This window comes from Sturnira hondurensis, unplaced genomic scaffold (genome assembly GCF_014824575.4).
Source record: "Sturnira hondurensis isolate 20B ecotype Veracruz unplaced genomic scaffold, ASM1482457v3 Scaffold0005220, whole genome shotgun sequence".
NCBI classification, from domain to species: Eukaryota; Metazoa; Chordata; class Mammalia; order Chiroptera; family Phyllostomidae; genus Sturnira; species Sturnira hondurensis.
Window position 1 is genome coordinate 6,201,211 of NW_028077851.1, and position 26,888 is coordinate 6,228,098.

Below are 26,888 nucleotides of genomic sequence, written 5' to 3' on the forward strand. Positions count from 1 at the left end.
TCTGCAAAAGAACCCCTTTGCCTCCGACAAAACCCTCCTCAGCTCGACTGAGTCCCAGGAAAGGCCAGTCTCCTGTAGAGAAACCTTCCGGGGTGCACAAAATTGCTTGCCCGTGGTTATAGTGTAGACTTTGAGGGCACAATAATCTCTCCAGACCAGAAACCATTTCCTTCTCTTGGATATTTCGCTTAGCTAAGCGGCGGAATCTCACTGTCCCCTTCCCATCCCCCAACCCCCAGCCTAAGCAAGCAACCACGCCCCGCGGCCCCAAGGCTCGCCTCCGGGGGATCGCAGCCCAGGCGCAGCCAGCAAGCCGCGCCACCATTCGCCCCACCCCCGCTCACCCCCGCGCACCCCCATCCGCCCTCGCGCCCAGCCCCGGGAGCGTCGGGCGAGTCCTAGCGCCTGCGCCTCGCCAACTTCCTGCCGTACAACGCCCCGCCCACTCCCCAGAAACCCGCCTACGAACGCCCCGTGAAACCTGACTGCCGCACATCATTGGTCGAGATTACGTTGCCGTCAGCTCCCAGACCCGCCCCTTCACCGCCTCTCACTTTTCCCAGAGCGGGTGCGCCTGCGCTCAGCTGCCTGGGCGGGCTGCGAGGCGCGGGTTGAAAAGTCTCGTTCCAAGTTTGGAGAGAGAGAGAAGAGCGTCTCAGTCCTCGGTACCCGCGATCGGGGAGGAGGCGGGCGAGAAGGACACGGCGTCTGGGGAGCACCCAGGCCATTAGACGGAGCTCAGGCTTCGAGAACTAGGAGCGTGTGGCGCGCCTGGGAAAGGCAGGAGCGCCTGCGGTTGGACTGCTCTTGACTAGAGAGGGGAGTCAGAAGGCGGCGAGGGGCGAACGACCCGACGCAAGATGGCGAGTAAAGAGAGTAAGAGGCCCTGCGGAGCGGCGCGCGCCGGGGCCGCGGGGGGCGGCGGGCGCGCGAGGCCGCGGCACGCGCCGGAGAAAGGCGCGAATTGGCGTGCGGGGCAGGGGGCGGGGCCGGGCGCGAGGCTGGGCGCGCGCCTTGAGGGGCCTACTCGGGACGCGGCTGAGGCGCTCAGGGCTTCAAGCACTTCCGGGACCGGGCGCGGGGCCGCGGGTTGAGCCCCCTTTTCCCCTCCCGCCCCCCCTCCCTCAGGCGGTGGCGCTCCCTTAGGCGCCCTCGGCCCCCGAGCGGAGGCGGCCTTCGCCGCCGGAAAGCGGGCACGGCGGCTCCATTCACGCGCGCGCACGCGCGCGCCGACCGCCTCGGGGTCGCGGCCCTTGTCCGGGGGATTCTAGAACCCGCCAGCTTATAGCTGCCTTCGTTGGCTTCGTGGCAGTGGAGGCCTCTCACTGGGGGATGGGGGGAGCACTTGGGTGGCTTTCTGCTACACGTGGATTCGTCTCCCTTGGTGGGTCGTGGAGCCCCTCTACAAACAGGTCGTCATCTTAGAACAGGTGCGAACAGCTGTAACCGGTAAAACGGCATTGCTGTTCGTGTAATTAATGACCCAGTTCCGTATATGCCCACGGTATTGATCTCAAAGTGCACAAAATCAGCTTCCTCTGCATACTCTGGAAGGGCAGTTAGTTGTTCGTGTCCAAATTAAAGGTAAAGGTAAGAGTAGATTGGGTGTGGCCATCTCGAGGTGATCCCAGGTACCTGTCTATATTCTGATTTTGATTGTTCTCAGCCACTTAATTTCTCCAAATTTCAGTGTTTGAAGATACTGTGGAGGAGCGTGTCATCAATGAAGAATACAAAATCTGGAAGAAGAACACACCGTTTCTGTATGACCTGGTTATGACCCATGCTCTTCAGTGGCCAAGTCTTACCGTTCAGTGGCTTCCTGAAGTGACTAAGTAAGGGTTCCTGGCAACTTATTCTGCACAAATTTAACTGTTGTCCTGAATTCCCTACTTTGGTATTTTATATGTGGAACATAAGCATGTGACAATTTAGCTCTTAGATGAGGAGGCAGGTGACTTATTTCCAAAACTCAAGTGATTTATGGAGTGAGTGATTTCTGAGGCATAAGTATGGCCTTCAAATGGGAGAAAGAACCTGTTGTGAGATTAGTGATATTTGTAGGAAGCACTAGATATATTTGACATTTCTTGGGCTTAAATATATAGAACAGCATCTCTTTGAGCCCAGACGAATGGATTTCCTTTCAACTTTATTGAAAAACAGCATATGTACAGAAAAGTGCACAAATCACAACTGTATGGCTTGATGGATTTTTGCAAAGTCCACACACCCTTGTAACCAGCCCCCCACATGAATACATTTTAATTGGCAAAAGGGGAAAGAATTTAGCAACACTTCACTGAAGAAAAAGTGTTATTCCCCTAGAATATGGAATATACTTTGAGGTCGCTGTTTGTCTTCGTAAGAGTGTTCTTTTCAGCTATTTCTAAAATTTCTCTGGTAATAATTGCTGACATTTATTGAGCTCTTGCAACAGGGCCTGGCACATCTATGGAGTTTTATGTCCTATTTGGTTTAATATTCAAAACAAATACCTTGATAATTTTTTTATCATCCTTGTTTTATTGGCATGGAATTGGGGGTTTGAGATGTTAAGTAATATGCCCAAGATCACACAGGTGACAAGTGGTGGCGGGGGCTTTCAAACCCAAAACAGGTAGCCCCAGAGTTGAGGCAATCCCTGCATTAGAGTACCTTTCTCTGTACTTGGACTTTTTCTAGTAGGAACTTGGACGTGTACTTAGAAGTGTATTAAACTTTGATATTGTGAGCCTATAATTTAATGAGAATTAATCAAACTCTAATCTAGAACGAGACTTTGCGACAAATTATAAAAATAAGGGTAAGTAAATTTTATATAAAATTAATTATGTAATGCTCAGATATTCTACATGAAAACATTGACTTCCATACACAGGGGCTTCCATTGGGGTTCCCAAAAATCTCAGTGTTAACTATATTGATGTAGGAAGAGTAGCCACAAATAATGGAGATTTCTAAGCATTGACCTTAAAACAACTTTGGTCATCAGCTACTTAAAGATATTCATGTGCATTTGACTTTGTGTACCTTCCTCTTAAGCTGATTTAAAATTTTAACAACTTAATTTACATTCTCTTAGATCTTTTTGACCCACAGGGAAAGTAGAAAAAGAGGTGGGGCTTTAAGGATTCAAACCTGAGTTTGGATCCTGACCCCTGCTTCTTAGTAGCTTTGTGAATTAGGGTAAATTGGTCAGTCTCTATCCCCTAGTTGTCTGGTCTGTAAATGAAGGTGCTGACAGTGCTGGCTGCCTACATTTGAGGGAATTAAATAAGATCATGCAAGTTAAGGTGCTGATGCAGAGTAAGTATACAGTAAGTGGTGACTGATACTGATTCTCCCACCCCTTTCTATTCAGAAATCGTTTGTTAGGTAGGATGAAATAACTCTGTTTCTCCATTTGGAATTCAATGAAGGCTGCTTTACTGCAGTCTTTTTATAAATGTAAATGTAAAATGTACAAGGACACACCTATAGTGTGTCCTGTGTAAAGATTAAAAAAAATAATCTATATGTTCTCAGGCAAGATGTTGCTTTTATATGAATACTTAAGAAATTACCAGAAAATACTTTAAATTAATGTACTCTAGGGTGTTCTTTGCATACGAAGAAGTGGGATCTGATTGTGGGACGTGCAGTGCCTCTGGGAATGCAAGGAAATTCCGGTCAGCCTGCATTCTTGGGTGGTGAAGATGGCTGTGTGTGCTTTGCAGGATTCTGTTAGGGGTATGAAGGGAGTGTGATTGTGTTTTGTCACTATACAGAGCAGTAGAAATATTGGCTGCTCTTATTGCCTGGTTCTCTGAGGAACTACTTTCTACTCAACCTCATAAGACGTTCTGCCTACATTCAACATGCTTCTAAATGATTAGCTGCACTTTCTGAGCTGTTGTCATTAAATCAAGTGAGGTAATTGATTTGGCTTTTTAAAATTTTTTATTTAGTATCAAATTATTTTTTAACTGGTTGGTCATTATTTTATATCTCTTATTAAACAACTTTTAAAAAGATTTATTTTTAAAGAGAGGGGAAGGAGATAGGGAGAGAAACAGTTGCCTCTCACATGTCCCCAGTCAGGGACTGGCAGCCTTCTGATTCCTAGGCTGGTATTCAATCCACTGAGCCACACCACCCAGGCCATTATTAAATAACTTTTTAAATGTATGCAAGTATTTTACTCTCTACCTGAAAAGCTTTCTAGTCATTCACATTCAGTGGTACAAGAGTGCATAGAGTGAAAAATGCCCTCCCTCCCCATTCCATTTTCCTAGTTCTCTTACCCATTGTTTAAAATTCTTATGCATCCTGCCAGCATGAAGTTCATACACATATCTTCCCTCCATCTTTTTTCTAGTAGTAAGTTGTTCAGTTGACTCTTTAAGAGTTATATTGGAGGCTTTTTCCTATCAGTGTGCTTAGATATACTCATGTGTTTTAAAGGCTCCATAGAATTCCATTTGCGGGTATACCATAATTTATGTCACCAGTTCCCTGTTAATGGATATTTAGGTAGTTTTCAGTCTTGCTGCTTTAGATAGTGCTGCTGAGAGTAACCTTGTGATAATCTACGGTTTTTGTTGGGTAATTTTCTTAGCCATGGAGTCAAAGTAGTCAAAGGATTTTGGCAATGAAAATGGACAAGGTCTTTTATCATTAGTCTTCTCTATAGCCTTAGGTATATCCAGTACTGGAGAAAATAGTATAATATTGATTGGTTCAGGAAAGTAGGCTTCTGTTTTAATGATGGAGATGAAAGGATTCGCAGTAAAAAACAAAAGTCCTAGGATGATTAAGGGAGCCAGAATCATTGAGCTGTAGAGTCAAGAGGGATTTTTCAGATCCTATAGTCTGTGTTGGGCTTGTGCTCCTTAGAAAGGTCCTGCAATGTGACTTTTTTTGTGTTGGTCTTAGTTTTTCTTCTTAAATCTATAAAAAAACAAGTCATTTTCTTCCTTTTATGTCAGCCCTAACATTGCTTTGTGGTGCCTCCTTTCTCTCAAGCATTCCTATTTCTTTTCAAATGGTTCTCATGAGATATGTTTAAGTTCCCTTTCATGTTGAGCCACTTTTCCCTGTGAAGGTTTCATTTCGTCTAAGCCCTCCTGAAGTACATTGCCTAGAGCCTAATTTTCTAAGTGTAGTTTTCCAGTTAAAAATAAGTGGGTGAGTGCTCATGTGCCTTGCCTCCCCATATAAATTCACCTAAGATGGAATTAGTTACCCTTTTTGATAACCACATTATATTCTTGGCCACTGAACATACATCAACTAAGACTCATGTCTTTTTTCCAACAAGCTGCTATTTACTTGGCCATGGTGGTGGTATTTTGTTCTTGGATATGTGTGTGTGTGTGTGTGTGTGTGTGTGTGTGTGTGTGTTAACCTTAAGTCAAATCTTGGTAAAATTTCATCTTGTATTTTTTAGTTTTACTAAATTACATACCTAGAATTAACCCTCAAACCCTTTTTAAGAAATAAACTACTGAATTCTTTGTACAACTGAAATTGAGAAACAGATAAATAGCCTAATTTATGTAGTGTTGGGGCTCTGAGCCCTACTTCTTTGCCCTCTTTACTGAGGTAGAACTATGGGGCACAGGAGGAAAATGCTATTTTAGGTAATACAGAGGGGGAAACATTTGTAAGTACAGATATAAAAATTACTGCTTGGACCAGGGTGTCAAGGGGAATCACAGGTTGTTTAGCCTCAAAGTCAGTTTCCATAGAACTAGGTAACAAAGACACACCCTCCCACCCTGTAAATTCGAGAATTCCCATTTCATAAACTTTAAGCACCATAAACATAAATGGCATGGATGTCACATCATGCCATTTATATTTATAACCTTTTTTAAAGTGAAGGCCCACAGGGATGTTGTGATTTAAGAAATTGTATATAAATAATTTTAGTTTGAGCCAGGATTTGAACAGTTTTTCTGACTCAATGCCTTACTCTTTCCATTCTACTTTGTTGTTTCTTATTGGGAAATCAGAAACATGTAGTGTAAACTGGAAGACATTTTTTAGGCAGTCATGATTTGTGAGTACAGGGATCAGTGATGGACTAAATTTCTTACCAAGTGATATCTTGTAGGATTAGTATGACTTATTTTCTTTTCCAAACAGACCGGAAGGAAAGGATTATGCCCTTCATTGGCTGGTTCTGGGGACTCACACATCTGATGAGCAGAATCATCTCGTGGTTGCTCGAGTCCATATTCCGAATGATGATGCACAGTTTGATGCTTCCCACTGTGACAGCGAGAAAGGTGGTAGGTATACCATATATTTCAGTATTGGTGTATTAAGGGAGTATACCTCTTTCTAATTACATGTTACGAAAACTTTATACTGATGCCTCTTTTGGCCCAGTTATTTAACTGCTAGGACATTATAATGCAGAACTGCTTGCCACGGGTGCACAAGGATTTCACAGTAGCATTATTTGCAGGAGAGAAAGAAAAATTAGGATCAACCCAGATAGCAGTTCATAGGAAATCGTTTAAACACATTATGGTTTATTTGGAATATTGTACAGCAATTACTAAGAATGTGATAAATCTGTATACAGTGGTACAGAAAAGTGTCCAAGATAATTGGGTGACTGATGTCTGCATAGAATAAATTCAGGAGGCATATATATCAGTTTTATCAGTTAATAGTGGGTTTTCTTAAAGATTTTACTTATTTCTAGAGAGAGGGGAAGGGAAGGAGAAAGAGAGGGAGATAAACATCAGTGTGTGGTTGCCTCTCACACGCCCCCAACTGGGGACCCCGCCCGCAACCCAGGCATGTGCCCTGACTAGGAATCAAACTGGCAACCCTCTGGTTCACAGACCCGTGCTCAATCCACTGAGCTACACCAGCCAGGGCAATAGTGGGTTTATGGAAACTGTTGATTTCCTTGTGTTTTTTCCCCTCCAGTCAAACATACATTCCCCTACTTTGATACTCCCACAACCACCCAAGTTCCGGTGATTTTGCTAGGAGGGCTCACAAGATTTGATAACAAATTATACTAATGGATAAAGTTTGTTAAAATAAAGAGTACATACAGAACAGAAGCAGCAGGAAGAAGATACGCATCAGGGAGTCCAAGGAAATTTGGTGAAAGTCTTGTCCAGGGCTGCACAGGATGTGCTTTCTCTCTGGCAGCAAATGACAGGGATGCGTGCCCAGGGAAAACCCATTTGAGTGTCAAGGTCTGAGGCTTTCAGGGAGGGCTGGTTTCATAGGCACATCCTGTTCTGCTGGCAACCAACCATGACACAAACTCAGGACCCCAATAATGAAACCAGGAGCATGTCATCAGTGTTGATACATGTGTGCAGTAACCCTGACAAACTGGTACAGCACGGTCCATTGCTCCAGGTGTACACCAGAAAATCATCAGTCCAACAGTAATATAAAGAACATTCTGAGATCTGTGTTCCTAGGACTCATTCAGCGGTCAGTCCCAGTCCCAGTGTCCCTCAGAACCGTGAGGGTTAAGCAACCAGACCTGCTGGGTTAGTGTTTCCCACACAGCCTCAAATGGTTTAATAGATCTTAACATTTTCCAGTATTTACTTTAGGTTTTTTTCTTCTTATTGAAAATATTACATTCTAGCTTAAGTCCCACCAACCACTACCTCCATTCCTCCCTCTCCAGAATTCATCACTGTCCTGCAGTTAGTGTGTTATTTCAGCTCTTTGTATTTTTATTACTGATGCAGTAGTAAATGCACATAATGTTTTAACAGCTTATACATTCAATATTATATCATGTACGAGGGGGGACCAAAAAAGTGCAATTTATTTATAAAAAATTGTGTATTCTTACATGTTTAAACTTAAGTCACCTTCAAAGTATTCTCCATTCGATGCAATATACCTATCAAGACAGTTTTTCCACTGCTCAAAACAGTTTTTGAACTTGTCAATTCTGTTGCCTTTTATGGCTTCTGCCATTTTTTGTTCCACTTCTTCCACATCAGCAAAATGTTTCCCTTTGAGGACTTTTTCACCCAGGGAAACAAACAAAAAAAAGTCCCTTGTATGAATAGGAAGGGTGGGACATGGGGTTATGCCGTTTTGGTCAAAAACTGCTGAACATTCAGCACACTGTGGTCAGGTGAGTTCGTAAATCACCCATCATGAAATGGGCAAACTTGTTGAAAAAGTCTTCCAAAAATAAATGCACTGAAGTTGAACACAGTCTCTCACAACAATGCCAGCTGCTGCCCTGATACACATGGGTTCCTAGAACATAACACTTGCCTAGCCAGGGGAGCCAGTACTTGTAGGGGCTGTCATTCCCCTACAACCTTACGCCTTATCTTTGTAATTTTTCTTGTAATCAGAAAGCTTTTTAATGGCTTTAAAATCACCTGTCCAGTGTATTACAGTCTAGCAAACGACTGAAATAATTTTACCAGCTATTTTTTGTTACGGTATTTTTAATGCATACATTTATCATTAAGATAGTGGTTTTTCAAACTTTTTTAATTTTTAAAATTTTTTGAAGATTTTATTTGAGGGGAAGGAAGGGAGGAAAAAAAGGGAGAGAAGCATTGGTGTGAGAGACGTTGATTGGTTGCCTCTCGCATGCCCCCCAACTGGGGACCTGGACCACAGCCCAGGCATGTGTCCTGATTGAGAATCAAACTAAAAACCTATTGGTTCGCAGAACAGCACACCAGCCAGGGCTCAAAACTTTTTTTTTTTTAAGTTTGAAAAAACAAAGCCCTGTGTTCAAAATCTTACCTGAAAACCCAATTTTTTTAAATGATAGTTGTTCAGTTTGTTCTATCCAAATGAGTTGGAAAACTTGAATGTCTTGATAGAAGAAGGGTGAGAAAAAACCCCTTGGAATCCATGGGGGCAGGGGCAGGTTTGGAGTAGACTCTCAGGAAGTAGGAGGTGAAAAGACAATCCAGAGGGGTGGTCTTAGGAAGGGGGAGGCACAGTTCTTTGATTGACAGGGAGAATAGATGATTTCATATGGTTGTGTGAGTGTAGTTGTATGGAATGGGAGATAATTTTCAGCCACAAGGAAAATAGTAAGTTAACGTTTGCCATAGAGAAGAATGGCTAATTGTGACGTTAAGTCGTGGGAGTCCATGTTCATTAAGCATTCCCACATAGCTGGCTGAAACTGAGAAATGGTGTACTGCTTTTGGTATATTTTCACCAGGTCCCAGCCAGTCTGTTTGACTTGTTACCTGCCTGGCTCCGTTAGGCATTTGAATTAGTGTTCCCTGACAGAGACATGGGGTGAGCTAAAAAGGAATATGCACAAAAGTAAGATAGGTCAGGAAAAAATAACAATTATAATGTGAAGCCTACAAACTTTGTGTGTCAGCAGGTAATTCAAGTTTTTATCTGTGAGCACAAAAAAGAAAATATTCTTGTTTGCTGTTATTTGCTTAGATGTTCTCTACTTGTATTCTTTCATCATCTTGCTGCTTCCCAGACATTATACTTTTTATGTGGCTTTGTTACTTTTCCAGGGCCTTTTTAATAACTAACATTATAGGCTTATTCCCACACCAGATAAAGAAGTTAAGCCCTCTGGTTTTAGCGTTGGCCCTCCACTAGCAGTTGAACCTAGTATGGTGGTGGAACCAGCACGTATGTGTGCCTTGGGTTTGGGCAGGGATTGGTTGGCATGGGTATGCTATTTGAAGATGTTTCTGACTTTAGATACAGGGAGGATTTATGCCTTCCCTGTCTTGATGAAACCTAAAATAAGATGCTCATTCACTGCAGTGTTTCCAAATGAGTTGTATTTGCACTGAAAAGCTAAACTGTGCTTATTACATGGTAATTTGAATTTTAGTGAACTACATGATCTTCAGAACTGTTAAGAGGCTGGTTTCTAATTGTTTTAAATCCAAGGTGGAATTGGATTAACTTGCATAAAATAGCTCTCAGTATTTTCCAATGCAAATGGGCTTTGAGAATAAATTAATTTGAAGTGTCAACCCATATTTTTGTGTTCTCTCTCATCAGTTTGTATTGTATTAAAATCTGCTGGGTTGATCAGATTGACTTATGGATTTCAATCATAAGTGTGTTTATTTCTTTCCTCTTACATTAGAATTTGGTGGCTTTGGTTCTGTAACAGGAAAAATTGAATGTGAAATTAAAATCAATCACGAAGGAGAAGTAAACCGTGCTCGTTACATGCCACAGAATCCTCACATCATTGCTACAAAAACACCATCTTCTGATGTGCTGGTTTTTGACTATACAAAGCACCCTGCTAAACCAGGTAAAAAAAAAAAGCCATTGCTTAACCATTTTTATTAATACAAAGTAATTGTTTTGAGGTCATTCAAACTACTGTACACTATAATTTTTCAAGGTTTAAAAATTATTGCGTGGGTCCAATAACCACTCTCAAGTCCAACGATTTAAGAGAAGGAACTCACAGCAGGTTATACTCCTAGCGGCGAATTATACAGAGCAAAAGCAGGAGGAAAAAAGTACAGATCAGGCAGAGTCCATTGAGGTCAGACACAGGCTTCTGAGTCCTTCCCTGCTGTCGCCACACAGAACATGCTTTCTCTCTAGCAGCAAATCACAGGGGCATGTGCTAGCTAATTTCTCTGCCCAGAGAAGCCCATTTGAGTCTCAGGGTCTGGTGTTTTTATGGAGATCTGCTCATATAGGCACATCTTGCTGTACGACTGACCAGTCATGGTAAGGAAACCTCTGGACCCCAGCAGTGAAGATAACATCGTGAATCTTGCTCAACAGTCCTACAAACCACCACAGCATGCCGCAGTGCTCTGGGTATACATAACTTTGTCATTTAGTGACGTGAAGAATTCTTTGAGGGTCACATTCCTAGGAGCTGGCTTAAGGGTCAGTCATGGTTCCAAGGTTACCTCGGAGGCATGCAAGAACTGAGCAAACAGACCTGCTGTGTTACCTCTTTCCTCACAAAAATATTTTTAAAAATTGACCCAGGGGTGAGGTGGGTTGTCATTGCGCAAATTTGTAGGGTAGCTAGTTTTCTGTTTGTGTTAGAGCTAGTACTAGGTTTTGCGAAGGAACCAGTTTTGTGGTGATGGGACCTTGTTTGCATTGAGTGTTTGAAACGAAGCACAGAGAACATCTTTTCAAGGCAGCTTTGGGTCAGACCAAGTCCTTGTGTGTGTGCAGTGTTTTTCCAAGCACAAATGTTATGGTTCACTCAGGTGAGGCTTTTCTCTTACCAATTCTGATAAATAGATAATCAGTAGTTAATGTGTTTCTTTTTTCCTTTAGACCCAAGTGGAGAATGTAATCCTGACCTTAGGTTAAGAGGCCACCAAAAGGAAGGCTATGGTCTTTCCTGGAATTCTAATTTGAGTGGACATCTGCTAAGTGCATCTGACGACCATGTAAGAAACCTGTTCTTCCTAATCTGTTCACATACTGAGAGTTAAAGACAGTGTCATGGACAGCTCTGCATTGCCCGAGCACTGGATAGATGAAAGGTTTTGTTAAGTGTACAGTTCTGTGGTATGTAGTGTGTTCATGAAGCTGTGAAATGACTGCTATATAATTTTAAAATATTTTCCTCAAATATCACAAAAAAGAAACTCCATGCCCATTAAATAGTTATTCCCCAATCCTTTCTTCGCACAGCTCCTGGCAACCACTAATTTATTTCCTATCTCTATAGATTTGTGTATTCTCGGTATTTCATAGAAGTTCAATCATATAACACATGGCCATTTGTATCTGGCTGACTTCACATAGCATAATGTTTTCAAGGTTCGTCCATATTGAAGTATATGTCAGTACTTCATTTCTTTTTATAGCTGAGTAATATTTCATCATATGGATATACTACAGTTTATTCATTTATCAGTTGAACATTTGGTTTGCTTCCACTGTGGAACTATTTTGAATGATGTTGCTGTGAACATCTTTGTACAAGTTTTATGTGAACATATGTTTTCATTTCTCTCGAGTAATTACCTAGGAGTAGAATTACTGGGTCATATGGCAACTCTATGTTTAACTTCCTGAAGAACTGCCAGATTGTTTTCCAAAGCAGCTGCACCACTTTACATTCCCACCAGCAATGTACCAGGGTTGTCGTTTTTTCCATGTCCTCACCAACACTTGTTATTGCCTGTCTTTTTTAGTATAGCCATCCTAGTGGGTGTGAAGTGCTATCTCACTGTGGTATTGATTGATTTGCATTTCCATAATGGCCACTGAAGTTGACCACCTTTCCTTGCGCCTATTGGCCATTTGTATATCTTCTTTGGAAAAACACATATTGAAATCCTTTGTCCATTTGTAAATGTTGTTTGGTTGAGTTGTAAGTTCTTTTACATACTCTATAAACAAGTTCTTTATCAGATATAAGATGTGAACATTTTTCTCCCATTTGGCTCAGTTGGTTGGAGCATCGTCCCATATGCCAAAAGGTTATGGCTTCGATTCCCAGTTGGGGCCTGTAGGACAGGCAACCGATGGCCTGTCCTGTCTTCCTCACCCTTCCTCTCTAAAATCAACAGATACATCCTCGGCTGAGGAGTACACAATTTTTTTCTCCCATTCTGTGGTGGTTTTTTTCACTTTTTGGATGCTGTCCTCTGCAACACAAAAGTGTTCCATTTTCAGCCCAGTTTCTGTATTTTATTTTGTCACTTGTCCCTTTGGCATCGTATCTAAGAAACCACACATATTTCTTAAGTAAATTTAAAAAAAAAAGAAATCACACATAAACCCAGGATCAAAAAGATTGACATCTATATTTTCTTCCAAGAATTTTATAGTTTTACCTCTTAAATTTAGGTCTTTGATTCCATTTGAGTTAATTTTTGTATACAGTGTGAAGTAGACATCCAGCTTCATTCTCTGCATGTGGCTATCCAGTTTTCCTTGCAGCATTTATCGAAAAGACAAATCTTTCCCTATTGAGTTGCCTCAGTATTCTTAAGTTACTTTAACAATTAAAAAGTACTGCACAAACTCAGAGGGGCCCCATTAATTTATTGTAGATTAATATTTGTAGCATTCTTGCCACTAACAGCCTCAGATCTTCTTCGTGGATCCCATACTGAAAGCAGAAGGTGACTCCAACCAGAAGCCAATAGTAGACTCCTATAACTTGGCGACAGTTGGCATTAACACATTAGTTTTTTGAAAGTGGATCCCTTGCTTTCCTTAGTATATGACCCTCTGCCCAGAACAGGGCCTGTCCCATCGAAGACCTTTATAGTTCTGTTGACAGCATTTTTTGTTATGCTTTTTGAACTACTGAATGTAGTTAATTGCTCCATTCAAGATTCTTAAGTAAAAACAACCAAAACTGACTGGCTGATTTCAACAAAAGGAATTTATCAGAAGAGCATTGGGTGAAGTACATAGAATTGCTGTGATTGCTAGAAAATGGCCCGGAAAAGAGAGGGGAGGCCAGCAAATCAGGCCAGTGAAGATGTCACTTTTGCCATCCTGGAAAGTGGATGTTATGTTCCCCTACCATCAGAACCGATTCTCCCCAGTCTCCCAAAGTCCTGGTTGGACTGTTGGAGCCTATGTCTTGTTCCTGCTTCCCTCGTGGCAGACAGGAGAGAGTCTCCCGGACACCAGTCAAAATAATAGTTGTTTCCCACGAGCTCTGCATTTGCCAAGCAAAGGCTAATCTTCCCAGAGTCCATCCTTCTGAGGGGAAGAGGAGGGGTGGTAGCGAGAGCTCTTCTCGTTCGTTTCTCTTCAGTGCATGTGAATTTTGAGTCAGTGTGTAAGTAGCAACAGAGACTAAGGGCATATGTGTGATTTCTTTTTGTTGCTGGGACAATAGCTGTTACTGGGAATTAGCTTAGTTACAGAAACCCTTTCAGATAAGAACCAGATTTAAAAAGAGGTGAAGCCGCCCTGGCCAATGTGACTCAGTTGGTTGGGTATTGTCCTGCATAGCAAAAGGTTGCCAGTTCAGTTCCTGGTCAGGGTGAGTGCAAGAGGCAACTGATCGATGTTTCTCTCCCTCTCTTCCTCCCTTTCCCTCACCCTAAAATCAGTGAAAGAAAGTAATTTAAAAAATGAAGCTATTACCAGTGTCGGTGGAATCGATGTGACTATACTGTAATGGAATTCACTCTTACACCATTGTCTGAGAATCATTGCCCTATAGCTTGTGGTATTGTTTTCATAAAAGCTTACCTCTTAGCTTTTTTTTGTGATTGGATGTCAAGAGAAGACTCAGCTCCCAGAGCCTGCGGGCCCTGTGGCCTCTTTTCGGGTTTGCTCTGCTGATATTTGGAGGAGCACACCAGGGGTCTGTCTGCAGACCCTTAAGTGGCCTCTCAAAGTAGCCTAGTAGGACTTTCTGGGACATTCACCGTCTGGCTCCCTGATGCCTGTGGTGTTTCCTGCTGTGAGAGGGTCATTCAAAGACTTGATTTTTCAAGAAGCACATTTTAGTTTTATCAGTTTCCCAGGCCAGCATGAGTTTTTAGGGTGGGCACAATCTCTTCAGCAGATACCAAATGCTGGGCTCTCAGTGTTGTGGAATCTGGTCTATATGAACTTTAGATACTTAACTGAATGTATGTAGGTAGAAACTCTAATCTGAGTGTCCTCGACCTGCCAGCATGCTGTGTCTTCCCCTGCCTGCTCCCATTACAGTGTATTTTCTTTACCCTTCGCATCTTAGGTCATGGAAGCTACGCCCATACATTCTACTGTTTGTAAAGCTTTACTTTTGTTAATATTACTCTTCTTCATGTTTATTTCTAACATTTATATAGTTAGATAGTTTTGTTTCTACTGAAGATCTTTTAAATAAGATGTTACATTTAAATTCAATCTTTTATGTTCTTTTGGTGTTTTTTTTTTTTTCCTTCTTCAGACTGTCTGTCTGTGGGATATAAATGCAGGACCAAAGGAAGGCAAAATTGTGGATGCTAAAGCGATCTTTACTGGCCACTCAGCTGTTGTTGAGGATGTGGCCTGGCATCTGCTGCATGAGTCACTGTTTGGATCTGTCGCTGATGATCAGAAACTTATGATGTAAGGTGGACGGTTCAGTGGGGTCTTGTGATAGGGGTGTCCTGAATGACCATCCGTGATTATGGTTGCCTGTGGTTTCATTTCTTCTTTTTAAGTTATGTCCTGGCTTTTGACAATGAAAACAGCTATAATGAAGTATAATTGACAGCTATAATTGACATAAAATAAATTGCATGTATATAATGGCCTTTTTACACAAAAGTCACTGTGCGATATGAGTAGACCCAGTTTTTTATTTAAAAAAGAAAACAGGTATGTAAATGTGAAGAAATGTGCTTTGGTGTGGAGGTAAACATCAAAACTGGGATAAGGGTGGCTTTTTTGAAGATGAGGGAGGAGAATGATTATATCAGTGCATGGCCACAGGGCTGCATTCACCCACCTGGAATGCTGTTTATCTCAAAGGAATACGTGAGACAACGAAGGCAAAGTACTGAAACCAGGCAAGGCTGGTTTGTAGATAGCAACTTGTTACGTTATTGTCTACATTGGCAGCATTTTCTGTATACTTGAAATAGTTGGTATATTAAGACAGGAATCTAGTAAACAAGAAACAAGCCCTAGTTCGTTCCCTGTGGGTTTAAAACATATCAGTGGCTGGAAGTCCAAATTGCCAACTCTAGGCATGGCTGGTGTCTCTGAAGGGGGGTGGGCGTCATGGTGGTGCGGAGTGGTGCTCATGAGGAAATGAGTGTGCGGGATGAGAGGTTGAGGTCCTCGAGTGACCACCTCCTGTGCTGTGTGCCTTGTACCTTTGTGTTTTAGATGGGACACCAGGTCCAATACCACCTCCAAGCCAAGCCACCTGGTGGATGCCCACACCGCTGAAGTCAATTGCCTGTCATTCAATCCCTACAGCGAGTTCATTCTCGCAACTGGCTCTGCAGATAAGGTTTTTGTGTTTTTGCATATTTGCTGTTTACCGACCTAGTTGTCTTGTACAATAAGCAGATATTTTAAAACTCTTACGGAAAGTGCAAAATTTAATTCCTTTTCATTTGTTATTTTTCTTCAGACTGTAGCTTTATGGGATCTGCGTAATTTAAAACTGAAGCTCCATACATTTGAATCTCATAAAGATGAAATTTTCCAGGTATGTGACAGTTTTCCGGTATATCTATGTCATGTTTTAGTAACTTTTGGTAGGGGGAAATTTAATGTTTTTTCTTTTATATCATGGGCATGGGACTTGTTTTTTGTTTGTTTTTTTAAGTTCCTCTATTGTATAATTTAACTAGTAGAAAATAACTTGGAGCTTTTTGAGAAACAATTAGTTCAGAAGTAGAAGAAAAAGCCTTGCAAAACAGGATGTTTAAAAAGTAAAATTACATGCCCTGGTTGTTCGATTCCCAGTCAGGGCACATGCCTGGGTTGCAGGCCAGTTCCCAGCAGGGGACTCATGAGAGGCAACCATACATTGATACTTCTCTCCTTCCCTTCCCCTCTAAAGATAAATAAGTAAAATCTTTAAAAAAAAAACAGGAAACAATCTTACTATCAAGATTTTTTTTAAAAAGTAAAAATACAATGATTCTTCTGTTCAGGTACGCCAGCATGGTGTCTCCTCCAGTGAAAAAATATCTTGCATGTGGTTTAAAATAGAGATTTGCTTAGGTTAAGATACAATTCACTGAAATTTTAAAAAGCTTATGGGATGGCTCTAGTTGGTGTGGCTCAGTTGGTTGGAGTATTGTCCCATAAACTGAAAGGTCACGGGTTCGAAATCCCAATCAGGGCACAAGCCTAGGTTGCGAGTTCAGTCCCTGATCGGGGTGTGTACAAGAGGCAACTGGTTGATGTTTCTCTCCTATTGATCTTTCTCTCCCTTCCCCTCTCTCTGAAATCAATAAGCTTGTCCTGGGGTGAGGATTAAAAAAATAGTAAGAATAAAAGCTTCTGGGATAGTTTTTGGGCCCCCTAGCTAACTAAGTTCCTCTATACTGGGGAGTGCATCCTTTCTGGGGGCAAGCCGAGGAGATGGGCCATTTAAGAGCACTTGGAAGGATTAGACAAGAAGGGTAAGAGGGCTGTAGGCCAAGAAGGAGAGGATACAGAGCACACCATGGGAAGATAATGAGGATTAGGATAATATTCACAAACCTAAGAGTAGATGATTCTTTACATTTTCAAATATGTATTGCTAGGTCCACTGGTCTCCACATAATGAAACTATTCTGGCTTCAAGTGGTACTGATCGCCGCCTCAATGTGTGGGATTTAAGGTAACTCAGAATCTGGTGATGAGAAACTGCATAAATATGCTAATCTGGAAGATTATGTAATTCATAAATTTAGAAGAGCAATTTGCTAACCCCAGTGTTATAAGTTGAATATTAATTTTGAAGTACCTTCCTGAAGAGTCTTTGTTCCATAAAACAGAAGTAAATCAGCAAATGTGCTATAATATAAATTTATGCAGTGTTTTATTTCTCTTGATATTCAGGTGTGAGGTTGGGGGAGGGGTGCATTTGTGTTGTAATATCCAAATGATTATATTGAAAACACTTTTGCTATAGAAAGGGGTAGAGATGTTAGCTGTTTATGTCTCGTGGAATCTCAGCGTACACCTGCAGGAGTTGTCTTTCTCAGAGATTTGCTACCATTTGCTCTTCTGTACTTTGATCAGTGCATTCAGCAGATGAGCTCATGCTGTGGGTTCTGTAACTTAGGAACAGGATAAGCACAGCCCCTGTTGTCAGAGTTTATGTTCTTCGGAGGGCCCATCATATGAAGAGTTTCTTCCAATTCTGAAAGTTGTTGGCTTTATAGTGGCCATTCCAAGAATTTCCAGACCTCTTTCCTTTTTGGAGTCTGAGCCTTTGGAGCCATTAATAAGGTTGCTCATTTATAATACATACTTCTCCTTCGGATACTGTTATCTTATGTTTAAATCTTTAAATTACCAATGAATAACTTTTTTCTTGCCTGTATTAAATGTATTATGTTGAAGTGGACTGAGTTTTTAGTGCATTAAAACCAGAGCTGCCTTAATTACAGGACAGTAGAACCCATTTTTCAGTGTAGGGGACAGAGACAGTGGAGAATAAAATACTGGTATTGTAAAGCTTCTAAACAGCTAATGTTCTGTGTTCTTATGAAACAAACTGTGGCCATGATAGGTGCTTAAAAATGTAGAGGGCCTTTAAAGCAGATAGATGAGTATATTTGAAAACAATTTTAGTAGTAAAATGAGAAACCTTAAACCAAAAATAGATGGTGGTTATATGAGGTAGTAGAGTAAGGTTTATGCCCTGGCAGTTGGATTGTCCCTAAAAGTACCAATAAATGTATAATTTCTTAAAATTTATTTATGACTTGCTTACTGTTAAAATTACATTAGATAAGATTACAGATTAAAGTGGTCCGTGTGTTAGCAGTTACACTCTTCAGAGGGGGAGGACAAACACAGTGTCTGGCAGTCCCACGTGTTTGGTTTGTTTCATTGGTTTTATGGGAAGGAGCAAAGTCTGTCACTTAGAAGGTTGTGTATTTTGGCTGTTTTTCCAGCAGTTATTACTAGCAAAGTCCACCTTTGGGCTAGATAATCAGATAGGGCTGATAAGTGGTGTGTCTTTTAAGAGGGATTTCACTGTTGGGACTGCTAGCAGGTTTTACAAATCGAAGCATTTAAGAAAAGAAAAAAGAAAACTTACTAACTTTTCACTGGCCTGCACATCCCGTGAAGTTGGTTTGTTGTCCTGTCTTCAGGTCTGTGGGCCTGATGTGTTACTGCTTCCCACGCCTGGAATGAAAAAGGTGTTAAAGAGTGAAATGTAGGGGGCCAGCATCAGTTCTTCTGCAGATATTTTATATACTTTTCACCTTTTAATTCTAAAGCAGTGTAAACACCACAGTAAAAAATATTGAATGGATTTTAATATTTATTAACAGTTTCTATTCCGCAGCTTCAGTTTGAAACAGCTCTTACCCATTTCCAGAAAGTAAGCACCCCACCCTCCCACCAAATAATACAAAAACTAATTGATAGCAGCATAGAAATGTTGTTTTCCCAGTAGGTGTGTGCTGCAAGGATTTCAGTAACAAAAGCATTATGCTCTTTCTCACTAGCAAAATTGGAGAAGAACAATCAGCGGAAGATGCCGAAGATGGGCCTCCTGAACTCCTGGTATATGTTGGCTTTCTTATGCAAGATGAAATGTCACATGCAGATTGGATTCTGTCGTTGATCCATGTATATGGAAAATGAGTCAACTTCAGATTCTAGCTCTTGATGACTTCCAGTTGGAGGTCTTGGAGGTTGTTGTGATTGGGGTTTGATGTTTACTTAAAATAGGAACTAGAACCCAGAAGGTTTTGGGCAATGTTTCATTAGTAATAATTTGAGCTCCTAGAAAATAGTATATAGTAACTCCTCATTGATTTCATTGATTTCTGAGGGGTTTTTTTGTGGGGAGGGAGCAGATACTCACTTAACAACACTTAATACTTTCTAACGGTATGGAAAAATTTTAATGACTGGATTTTTAAAGTTCACTGCCCAGAAACTACACTTTCTTGAGCTTGTTGATGCCAGCAGTGCCCGCCTCCCTCCTGTTGCTGATCAGATTGTCTAGTCGGTCTATCGAAGGTTTATGTGGGGGTGCACTAAGCTGGTACCACCCTCTCCAAACTGCAGGACAGGCACACCAGTCCCGATGTTGCAAGACCGATGCGCTAAAAACTAACTTAACGTAAGATGTGACACCTTGGCCTTTTTTGTTGTTCTTAACAGTTTATTCATGGAGGACACACTGCAAAGATATCAGACTTCAGCTGGAACCCCAATGAGCCATGGGTCATTTGCTCAGTGTCTGAGGATAACATCATGCAGATCTGGCAAATGGTGAGCTAAACTGTTTTTCCTTGAATGATTATGTAAAGAAGAGACTTACTAATGATATAATGTAACAAATATGTCACACACCTAGGTGTATACTATATCAAATATTTATAGAAAGGAAACAATCTTCAAAACGCTTTTTCCATTTTAATGGCAATCTTTAGTTCACTGTGCTCCTGTCAAGTCAGGAGAAATGTCTGAATGTGTCTATAAACATACAGGTGTAGACACAGCATGTGCTCTGATGTTCATGATTATTACCTTTCATCATCTGGACTCTTGGCGTCAGTGCTGTGTTCAGTGTGTGTTGTCATAGGTATGGAGGATACAGGAGGAAAGTGTCAACACGTCCACATGATACTGAGTTCTCTGCATATTAGCACCAAGTCAGGACGTCTCTAAGGTGCTGAGGTGTTAATCAACTCTTCATAACCTCAGGGCTATCATTCCCTCTAAAATAATGCTTAAAATGCTTTTGGGAAACACCTTTTATGAACAGTTGAAATAATGTTTGGGCTGCTAGGGATACATGTGTTATGCGAACGTGATAACCACTACACTACGGAAATGGGATACATGTGGAATTACACACCGACCTGCCTTTCCTCATTACATTTATTAGAGCCTTTGGTGGGAAAACACAAAGAAAGCTAAATCCCTTGAACAATTTGTCCATTTCCAACACTGAAACACTGACCTGTGAATCCAAAAATCTGGATAGACAGAATTATTTTATTTTTTAAAATTTATTTAATTTATTAAATGCTGTTTTTATAATCCTGTTAATATGATGGAGAGTTTTACTCACGAATTTATTTGGTTGTTATCTCCAGGCTGAAAATATTTACAATGATGAAGAGTCAGATGTCACAACATCGGAACTGGAGGGACAAGGATCTTAAACCCAAAGTATGAGAAATGTTTCTGTTGAATGTAATGCTAACCATGAATGCTTGGTTTATCAAGCGCCAAAATAAGCATTGTATAGTAGGAAATGTTAAGTGGGATGGCATATGGCATTCTTTACCTTCTGATTCTAGCACTTTCTCAAGTGAGCTATTGCGTTCTGTATCATATTGTAGCTTTTAGGGAAGAAAGAAATGTTGCTAAAGAACATCACAGGCATTTTAAAATACAAGTAGCAGGGTACTGCTTTTGATTCAACTATTTTAAGTTCTTGTTTTCTCAAACCTAAGTGCTTGCTGTTCCCGAATATGCAAGAATAACTTTTACACTTCCCCCCCCCCCAACACTTGTTGATTGGCTTTGCAGAAAATAAAGTTTTAAAATAAATTTTGTTTTATTCTTTTAGAACCTGGATGGGGTGGGTGGATGTATGTATGTGTCCCTTTATTGAGTAGAACTGTGTGTGTGCACGCGCCTTTCTTAGGAGGAAGCTGTTACGTATGTACACTGAGCTCTCACTGAATTTCTTTCCGTGGTACATGACTGTATCCCAAATCCAAAGGTGGGAGAAGTTAGGTGTCTATACTTTGTGTTTGGTACATTTGTAAACCTAGAACTACCTTAACTTGTGTCATTTGACCTATATCCTAGTTGTACCTTAACTTTGGCAGTTTTAAACAAACTCTAGATCCACCCCTTGCCCACAAAAGAAAAGAATGAGGGAAAGCTTTTTTGCTTACATCACAGAGGAGACAAAACCAGCTTCCAGGTTGGCTCCTCAACCTATATTGTAGGGCCTGTCAGCTAAGATTTTTTTTAAACGAGTCCTCACTCAAGGATGTTTACTGATTATAGAGGGGCGGGCGGGGGGAGAGAAACATTGACTGGGGATCAAACCCACAACCCTTTGGTGTATGGGATGGGGTTCCAACCAACTTTAACCACCAGGCCAGGACATGGTTTTCTCTCTTTTTGTATTTTATTGTTCACTTACAGTTGTCTGCATTTCCCCCTGACCAATCCCCCCACCCCAGCCAAACCTACCTTCCTCCCTTGCTTCCATCCCCTCCCCTTGGTTTTGTCCATGTGTCCTATAAATAGTTCCTGAAAAGCCTTTTTACATTCATTTTTAAAAGGTGGTTTAGCCCTGGCTGGTGTAGTTCAGTTGATTGAGCGCGGGCCTGTGAACCAGAGGATCGCGGTTCGATTCCCAGTCAGGGCACATGCCTGGGTTGCAGGCCAGTTCCCAGCAGGGGGTGCACAGGAGGCAACCATACACTAGTATTTCTCTCCCTCTCCCCTTCCCCTCTGAAGATAAATAAAAGGTTTAGATAAAAATAAAAATGTGACAAAGACCTTGTGTTATATACCTGCCCTGGCTGGTATGGCTGCTCAGTGGATTTGAGCACCACCCTGAAAACCAATGGCTCACAGGTTCGATTCCCAGTCCCCAGGGCACAGGGCACACATGCCTGGGTTGTGGGCCGGGTCCATGGTCGGGGGCACCTGAGAGGCAAGCACACACTGATGTTTTCTCTCCCTTTCTCCCTCCTGCGCTCTCTAAAAATGCGCTCTCTAAAAATAAGTAAGTAAAATCTTTAAAAAATAAAATACACCTGACTTAAGGAGAAAATGTGATGCTACTTTATCTTTCCTACGTGCCTGTGTGTGTAACATACATACCTATGTATACTTACTCTCCTTTTAAAGTCTGAGAAACCAACTACCTATAACTTTCTTTGGACTTCACTGTTACACGATTAAGGCCATGTGGATAACAAAAGAATACACAGAAGCTGTTAAATTTATCATACATATTTACTTAATCTACAGAATCGAGTAGATAAAATCAGATTCACATTAGTGAAAAATCTCTACAAAATGTCTTTGAAAAGCAAAACAAGACTGCCTCTTAACAATTCGTATCCTCATGAAAGACGTGGGCTGTAAAAATAAAGCAGTGTTTAGCACAAACTAGAAGATTATCTGCATCATTTTTCACAGTTATTTCCATCTACAGTCTGAAAGAGGTAGATTTTTCTGCAACACCTGAGAATTGAATTGTGATAACCAGGTGTAGTAAAGGCAGTTGCATACATAACTAAAAATACTGGTCTCGAGACCAAGAAATGTACTCCTACAAGTCTGAGGATGAAATGGTCCATTATCCAAGAACCAGGTTTTCTCTACTGCCACTATAAATAATACACATCAAGATTCCATGGTGGTGCAACAAATGCAATTGAAGTGAATTTGACATTTAAACCTTTTCTGGACCAGCCTAGTAGCACTACGTGTTCTAGAATATAGTAGGTACAACAGCGTGCTACAATGCCACAACACAGGGCCGATGAGGTGGATTGCTTTAGGAAGGTGTCCTTCTCAGGGTGCCATTTATTTTTAATCACAGGATAATGGGAGGACAGATTCTGAAAGGACACCAAATGCATTCCAGACAGAATCCACATCCTTTAAACACTATGGTAGCATCTAGCTAGGAACACATAGGAAGCCAAAAGCAGCAGGCCAAGTACTGTAATCACATTGCTTTATAAAGCCCTTGAAATTAGGCGACAGGTCCAAGATTTACAATCTTCCACACAGACAAGGACCACAGTGAGAGATGGTGGGCTACACAAATGGCTTAAAACGTTAAGAGTTGTACATCCAGCAGAATTCTTGTGAAATGTGATCATTAGTACTAATTTTAAAGTAGGTATTTTTGATACATAAACCATTTCCTCTCTGGGAAATGAATCCAGTATTTCATTTAGAAGCCAAAGTGGGTAATTTATAAGAGGCTTTTGTTGGGGAGGGTATGTTTGTTTCTACTTCCAGTTCATTTGGACAGAGTGATTAGATGATCTTTGTGGATTTTTCTCCACTGTCCGATCCGTTGATTAACATGACGGATGCTGGAAGCTTAGTTATAATCCTCCACTCAAGCTGTTTCCTATCTACTGGACAATTTTCAATTCTTTCAACACAGTTTAGGCCATGAATGGGATAGGATTTTACAAATAAAACTTTAATAATGAGAAAACCCTTTTAACTGGACAGAACAGTTTATTCAGTCCAGTAAGCAATTTAGGAAGTGTCGATTTGATAATTTTGCTCAGTGGAATGTGCTAATAACATCAATTGTAAGTGGGGCCTTTCTGGTTCCTAAATATTTCGATGCAAATTACACTAGGGGCAAAAATCAAAACTCATCATTGCAGCTTGATTAATCATTTGCATAACTTAGCTACATACGACGCTGTAAATAACAAAGGAAAATTAACCCAAAGGTGATGTGCTTAATTTCCAAAGTCCCCCCATTCCAAATATAGAGACATTGATAATACTGGTATTTTTCTTCTTTAAAAATAAAAAACAGAAAAGATTGAGAAGCAGATGGAAAGCATGCGTAATACATTTTGACTACTTAACTGTGCTAAGTTTAACCAAAGTTCAAAATGTCAGTTCTAATCTTTCTATTTTGGAAATGAAATCGGTTTCAGTTGGAATGGAGAACTTCCCTGATGGGCTGTCCTAAGAGTTGACCACCAATTTCAAGTAGCCAGAAGAGACTTCTGCTTGGTGAAAGCCACATGTTCATTTACCCTGTTGTCCTAAAGGGCCGTCAGTGGCTGCTTTCTGTGGGGATTGGAGGATGTGTACCCAAATCCCAAATGGAAAACAAACAGAGACCACCTAGCCCACAGTGAGCATCCGGGTGGTCCAAATTTACCACTGGCTCTAACTAACCTGAAACCAAAGCAGTATGACTGTTGTTAGTTACATAAACATTAAGCCTGTTTGTCCAATGCTTTGCCTGTATATACTATTTTGTTTATAAGATATCTTTATGTACATATTGTCAAAACTTTGAGAAATTTCAGGTTTATGACCATCTCAATTTGTCAAGTGATATAAATATTATCAAAAAACTATTTTGAATCAAGTATGCTACGTTTGTTTCTGCCCCAACCCTAGAGGCTTTTATTTTTTAACTTGGCATTTAAATGGGCTGTTAGACAAAACTAATCATCTTGATGTTTTCCTTTTTTTTGATTAATATTGATGGGGGGGCAAGATGTTTAAATGAATATTGCTTTCACATCAGGGAACCATTATCAGAACAAAGTTCTGCTGTAGTGGTTGGCCCTGTCTTAAGTGAAATTCTAATCAGGATGATTCTATGCACGAAGCAGGGAAGAAAGGACAAGGCAGGGACGACATGCGTTCTAATGAAGGGAATGAGGCAGATGTGCCATACAGCTGAGGAAAACTATTCAAAACTGCTAAGCAGCCTCCTGTACCACATAAGTCCAGTAGTTCTAAGAAAATACAGATATGGTAGAAAAAGTAAGAAAATTGTCACCACAAAACCAATAGTTACTACTAACAGAGAAGTTATACACAAAATAGAGCTCTCAATACAGTGATCATACTTCCTATCAGTCCACTGACTCGATGGATGGCCCGGCGCCTGGAGACGCGGCCTTGTGCGCTACCAGCCTCTCCTTGGCTGCCTTGGGCACCGCCTCCGCAGGGACCCCGGCGGCGCTGTGCCGGGCAGTGTTCGGCTCCTTGGAAGAAGCCAGGGCTGTACAGGGCTGTGTCACATGTGCTAGATCTGTATCCGCCACCTTCCCTGAGACCTGCTCCTTCAGGACTTCCACCTTCTCGTTGAGCTCATTCCTCTCCGTCTGAAGAGCCCTGCACAGCTTCTCTAATCGTTCCAGTTTTATTTGAAAGGCCTTGTATTCCTTATCACGGACAGTTTTCTGTAGGAGAAAAAAAAGTGGATCTATATAACCTCACTGAAGATAAACTGAGTTATTGTACACTAAAAAATTAAGCATCCGAGCCACATTGGAAACTACTTGTTCAATCAACTCTTGAACATGTTCAGTTTCTTCAACCCCCCCCCCAGCACTCTAGCTAGCGTCACTACAGACATGTCTAGAAATACCACATGCTATTGTGTAACACAAAATAATCCCAGGGTGACAAAACTAAATTCCCTTTGTCATGTTTCTTAAAAACAACTAAAATACACCTTTTAAAACATTTTCTATTTATGAAATAAAAGGATATTCAAGATACTCATCACATATTCTACAAGATAAACATTAAGGGCCTAATTGAAAACAGAAAAGGACTGATTTTTGCCTAGGTTTCTCTTCTACCAATTTTCAGATGAGAAGATCAAAGGTGTGAAACGTAATGTTTGTAAACAATACATTTCAGCTTTAGAAGACTGCCTTTTTTCTTTCTTTCTTTCTTTTTTTGCTCTGACTGGTGTGGCTCAGTGGATTGAGTGCCAGCCTATGAACCAAAGGGTCACGGTTTGATTCCCAGTCAGGGCACAGGCCTGGGTTGCAGGCCAGATCCCCGGTTTCGGGCACGTGAGAGGCAACCACACATTGATGTTTCTCTCCCTCTTTTTCTCTGTTTTTTCCCCTCTAAAAATAAATACAATCTTAAAAAAATAAAAAGAACACTGCCTTTTTGAAAAGACTAAGTTAAAGCAGGAAGTAAAGGCACCTGAGTTGTTGGTCTGTGCTCTCACTGGGAAGGCTGACCAGTGCTTCTCAAAGTGGGGGCCCTGGACCCACAGCATCAGCACCAACAAGAAAGGCAGGTGTTCTGACCCCACCCCAGGACCTAGTGAATCAAACCTGGAGTCAACCTAGCAGTACAGGTCTGTGTGAATGAGGGAGAGTTCGGTAAAAGCTCAAGTTTGAGAAACCACCACGAGACACAAGCAAAATCTAGATGTTTTACAGCCATCTGCATCACAGGCCTGAGCTAATTCACTGGGACCCTACCCTACACCTACGACGGCTTACTGCTAGGACAGCCGGCACAGGTTCTGTTCAGCAGAGACTCTGGCTCTGACTGGAGTCAACCACAGCACTACTGTCACAACGCATAACCCCTGACCCGCTAAGTACTTCAACTTCACGAGTCCCCAAGACTAAGAACACACCCTAGCCACAGGAAACCACCTTACCTCTTCAGCCATTTGTAAAAGTGCTTTGTTATTGTTTTCCCATTTGGTACGCCATATTATTGTTTCTTTTTCCAGTTTTTTAATTTTCTTTGTCATCTGTGAATGAACATAATTGCAAATTTAAACTCAAAGC

The 26,888-nt window shown here is 41.2% G+C and overlaps 2 protein-coding genes across 3 annotated transcripts in view; one reads left to right on the forward strand and one right to left on the reverse strand.

Annotated features, from left to right (window-relative positions):
* The first annotated feature begins 559 nt into the window (after window positions 1-559).
* Window positions 560-21,138, forward strand: RBBP7 (RB binding protein 7, chromatin remodeling factor). The gene is made up of 12 exons (XM_037046290.1): window positions 560-876; window positions 1,691-1,835; window positions 6,133-6,278; window positions 10,088-10,261; window positions 11,263-11,378; window positions 14,846-15,006; window positions 15,772-15,898; window positions 16,022-16,099; window positions 17,151-17,227; window positions 19,074-19,131; window positions 19,738-19,848; window positions 20,679-21,138. The coding sequence occupies exons 1-12, from the start codon at window positions 861-863 to the stop codon at window positions 20,745-20,747; spliced, it is 1,278 nt and encodes a 425-aa protein (XP_036902185.1). The 5' UTR covers window positions 560-860; the 3' UTR covers window positions 20,748-21,138.
* Window positions 21,139-22,553: 1,415 nt separating this feature from the next.
* The window catches only part of TXLNG (taxilin gamma), a 47,678-nt gene continuing 43,343 nt past the window's right edge, over window positions 22,554-26,888 (reverse strand). For both annotated transcript variants that reach the window (XM_037046291.1, XM_037046292.1), the window contains exons 9-10: window positions 26,756-26,851; window positions 22,554-25,523 (exon numbers count right to left, since the gene is read on the reverse strand). In XM_037046291.1, coding sequence (XP_036902186.1) covers window positions 25,194-25,523; window positions 26,756-26,851 — 426 coding nt within the window. In that variant the 3' untranslated portion in view covers window positions 22,554-25,193. The remainder of the gene's footprint in view (window positions 25,524-26,755; window positions 26,852-26,888) is intronic.

Coding starts and splice junctions, on each gene's coding strand:
- RBBP7 (XM_037046290.1), top strand. Junction 15,007..15,771: donor GATGATCAGAAACTTATGAT/GTAAGGTGGACG, acceptor TTTGTGTTTTAG/ATGGGACACCAGGTCCAATA. Junction 19,849..20,678: donor TCATGCAGATCTGGCAAATG/GTGAGCTAAACT, acceptor TGTTATCTCCAG/GCTGAAAATATTTACAATGA.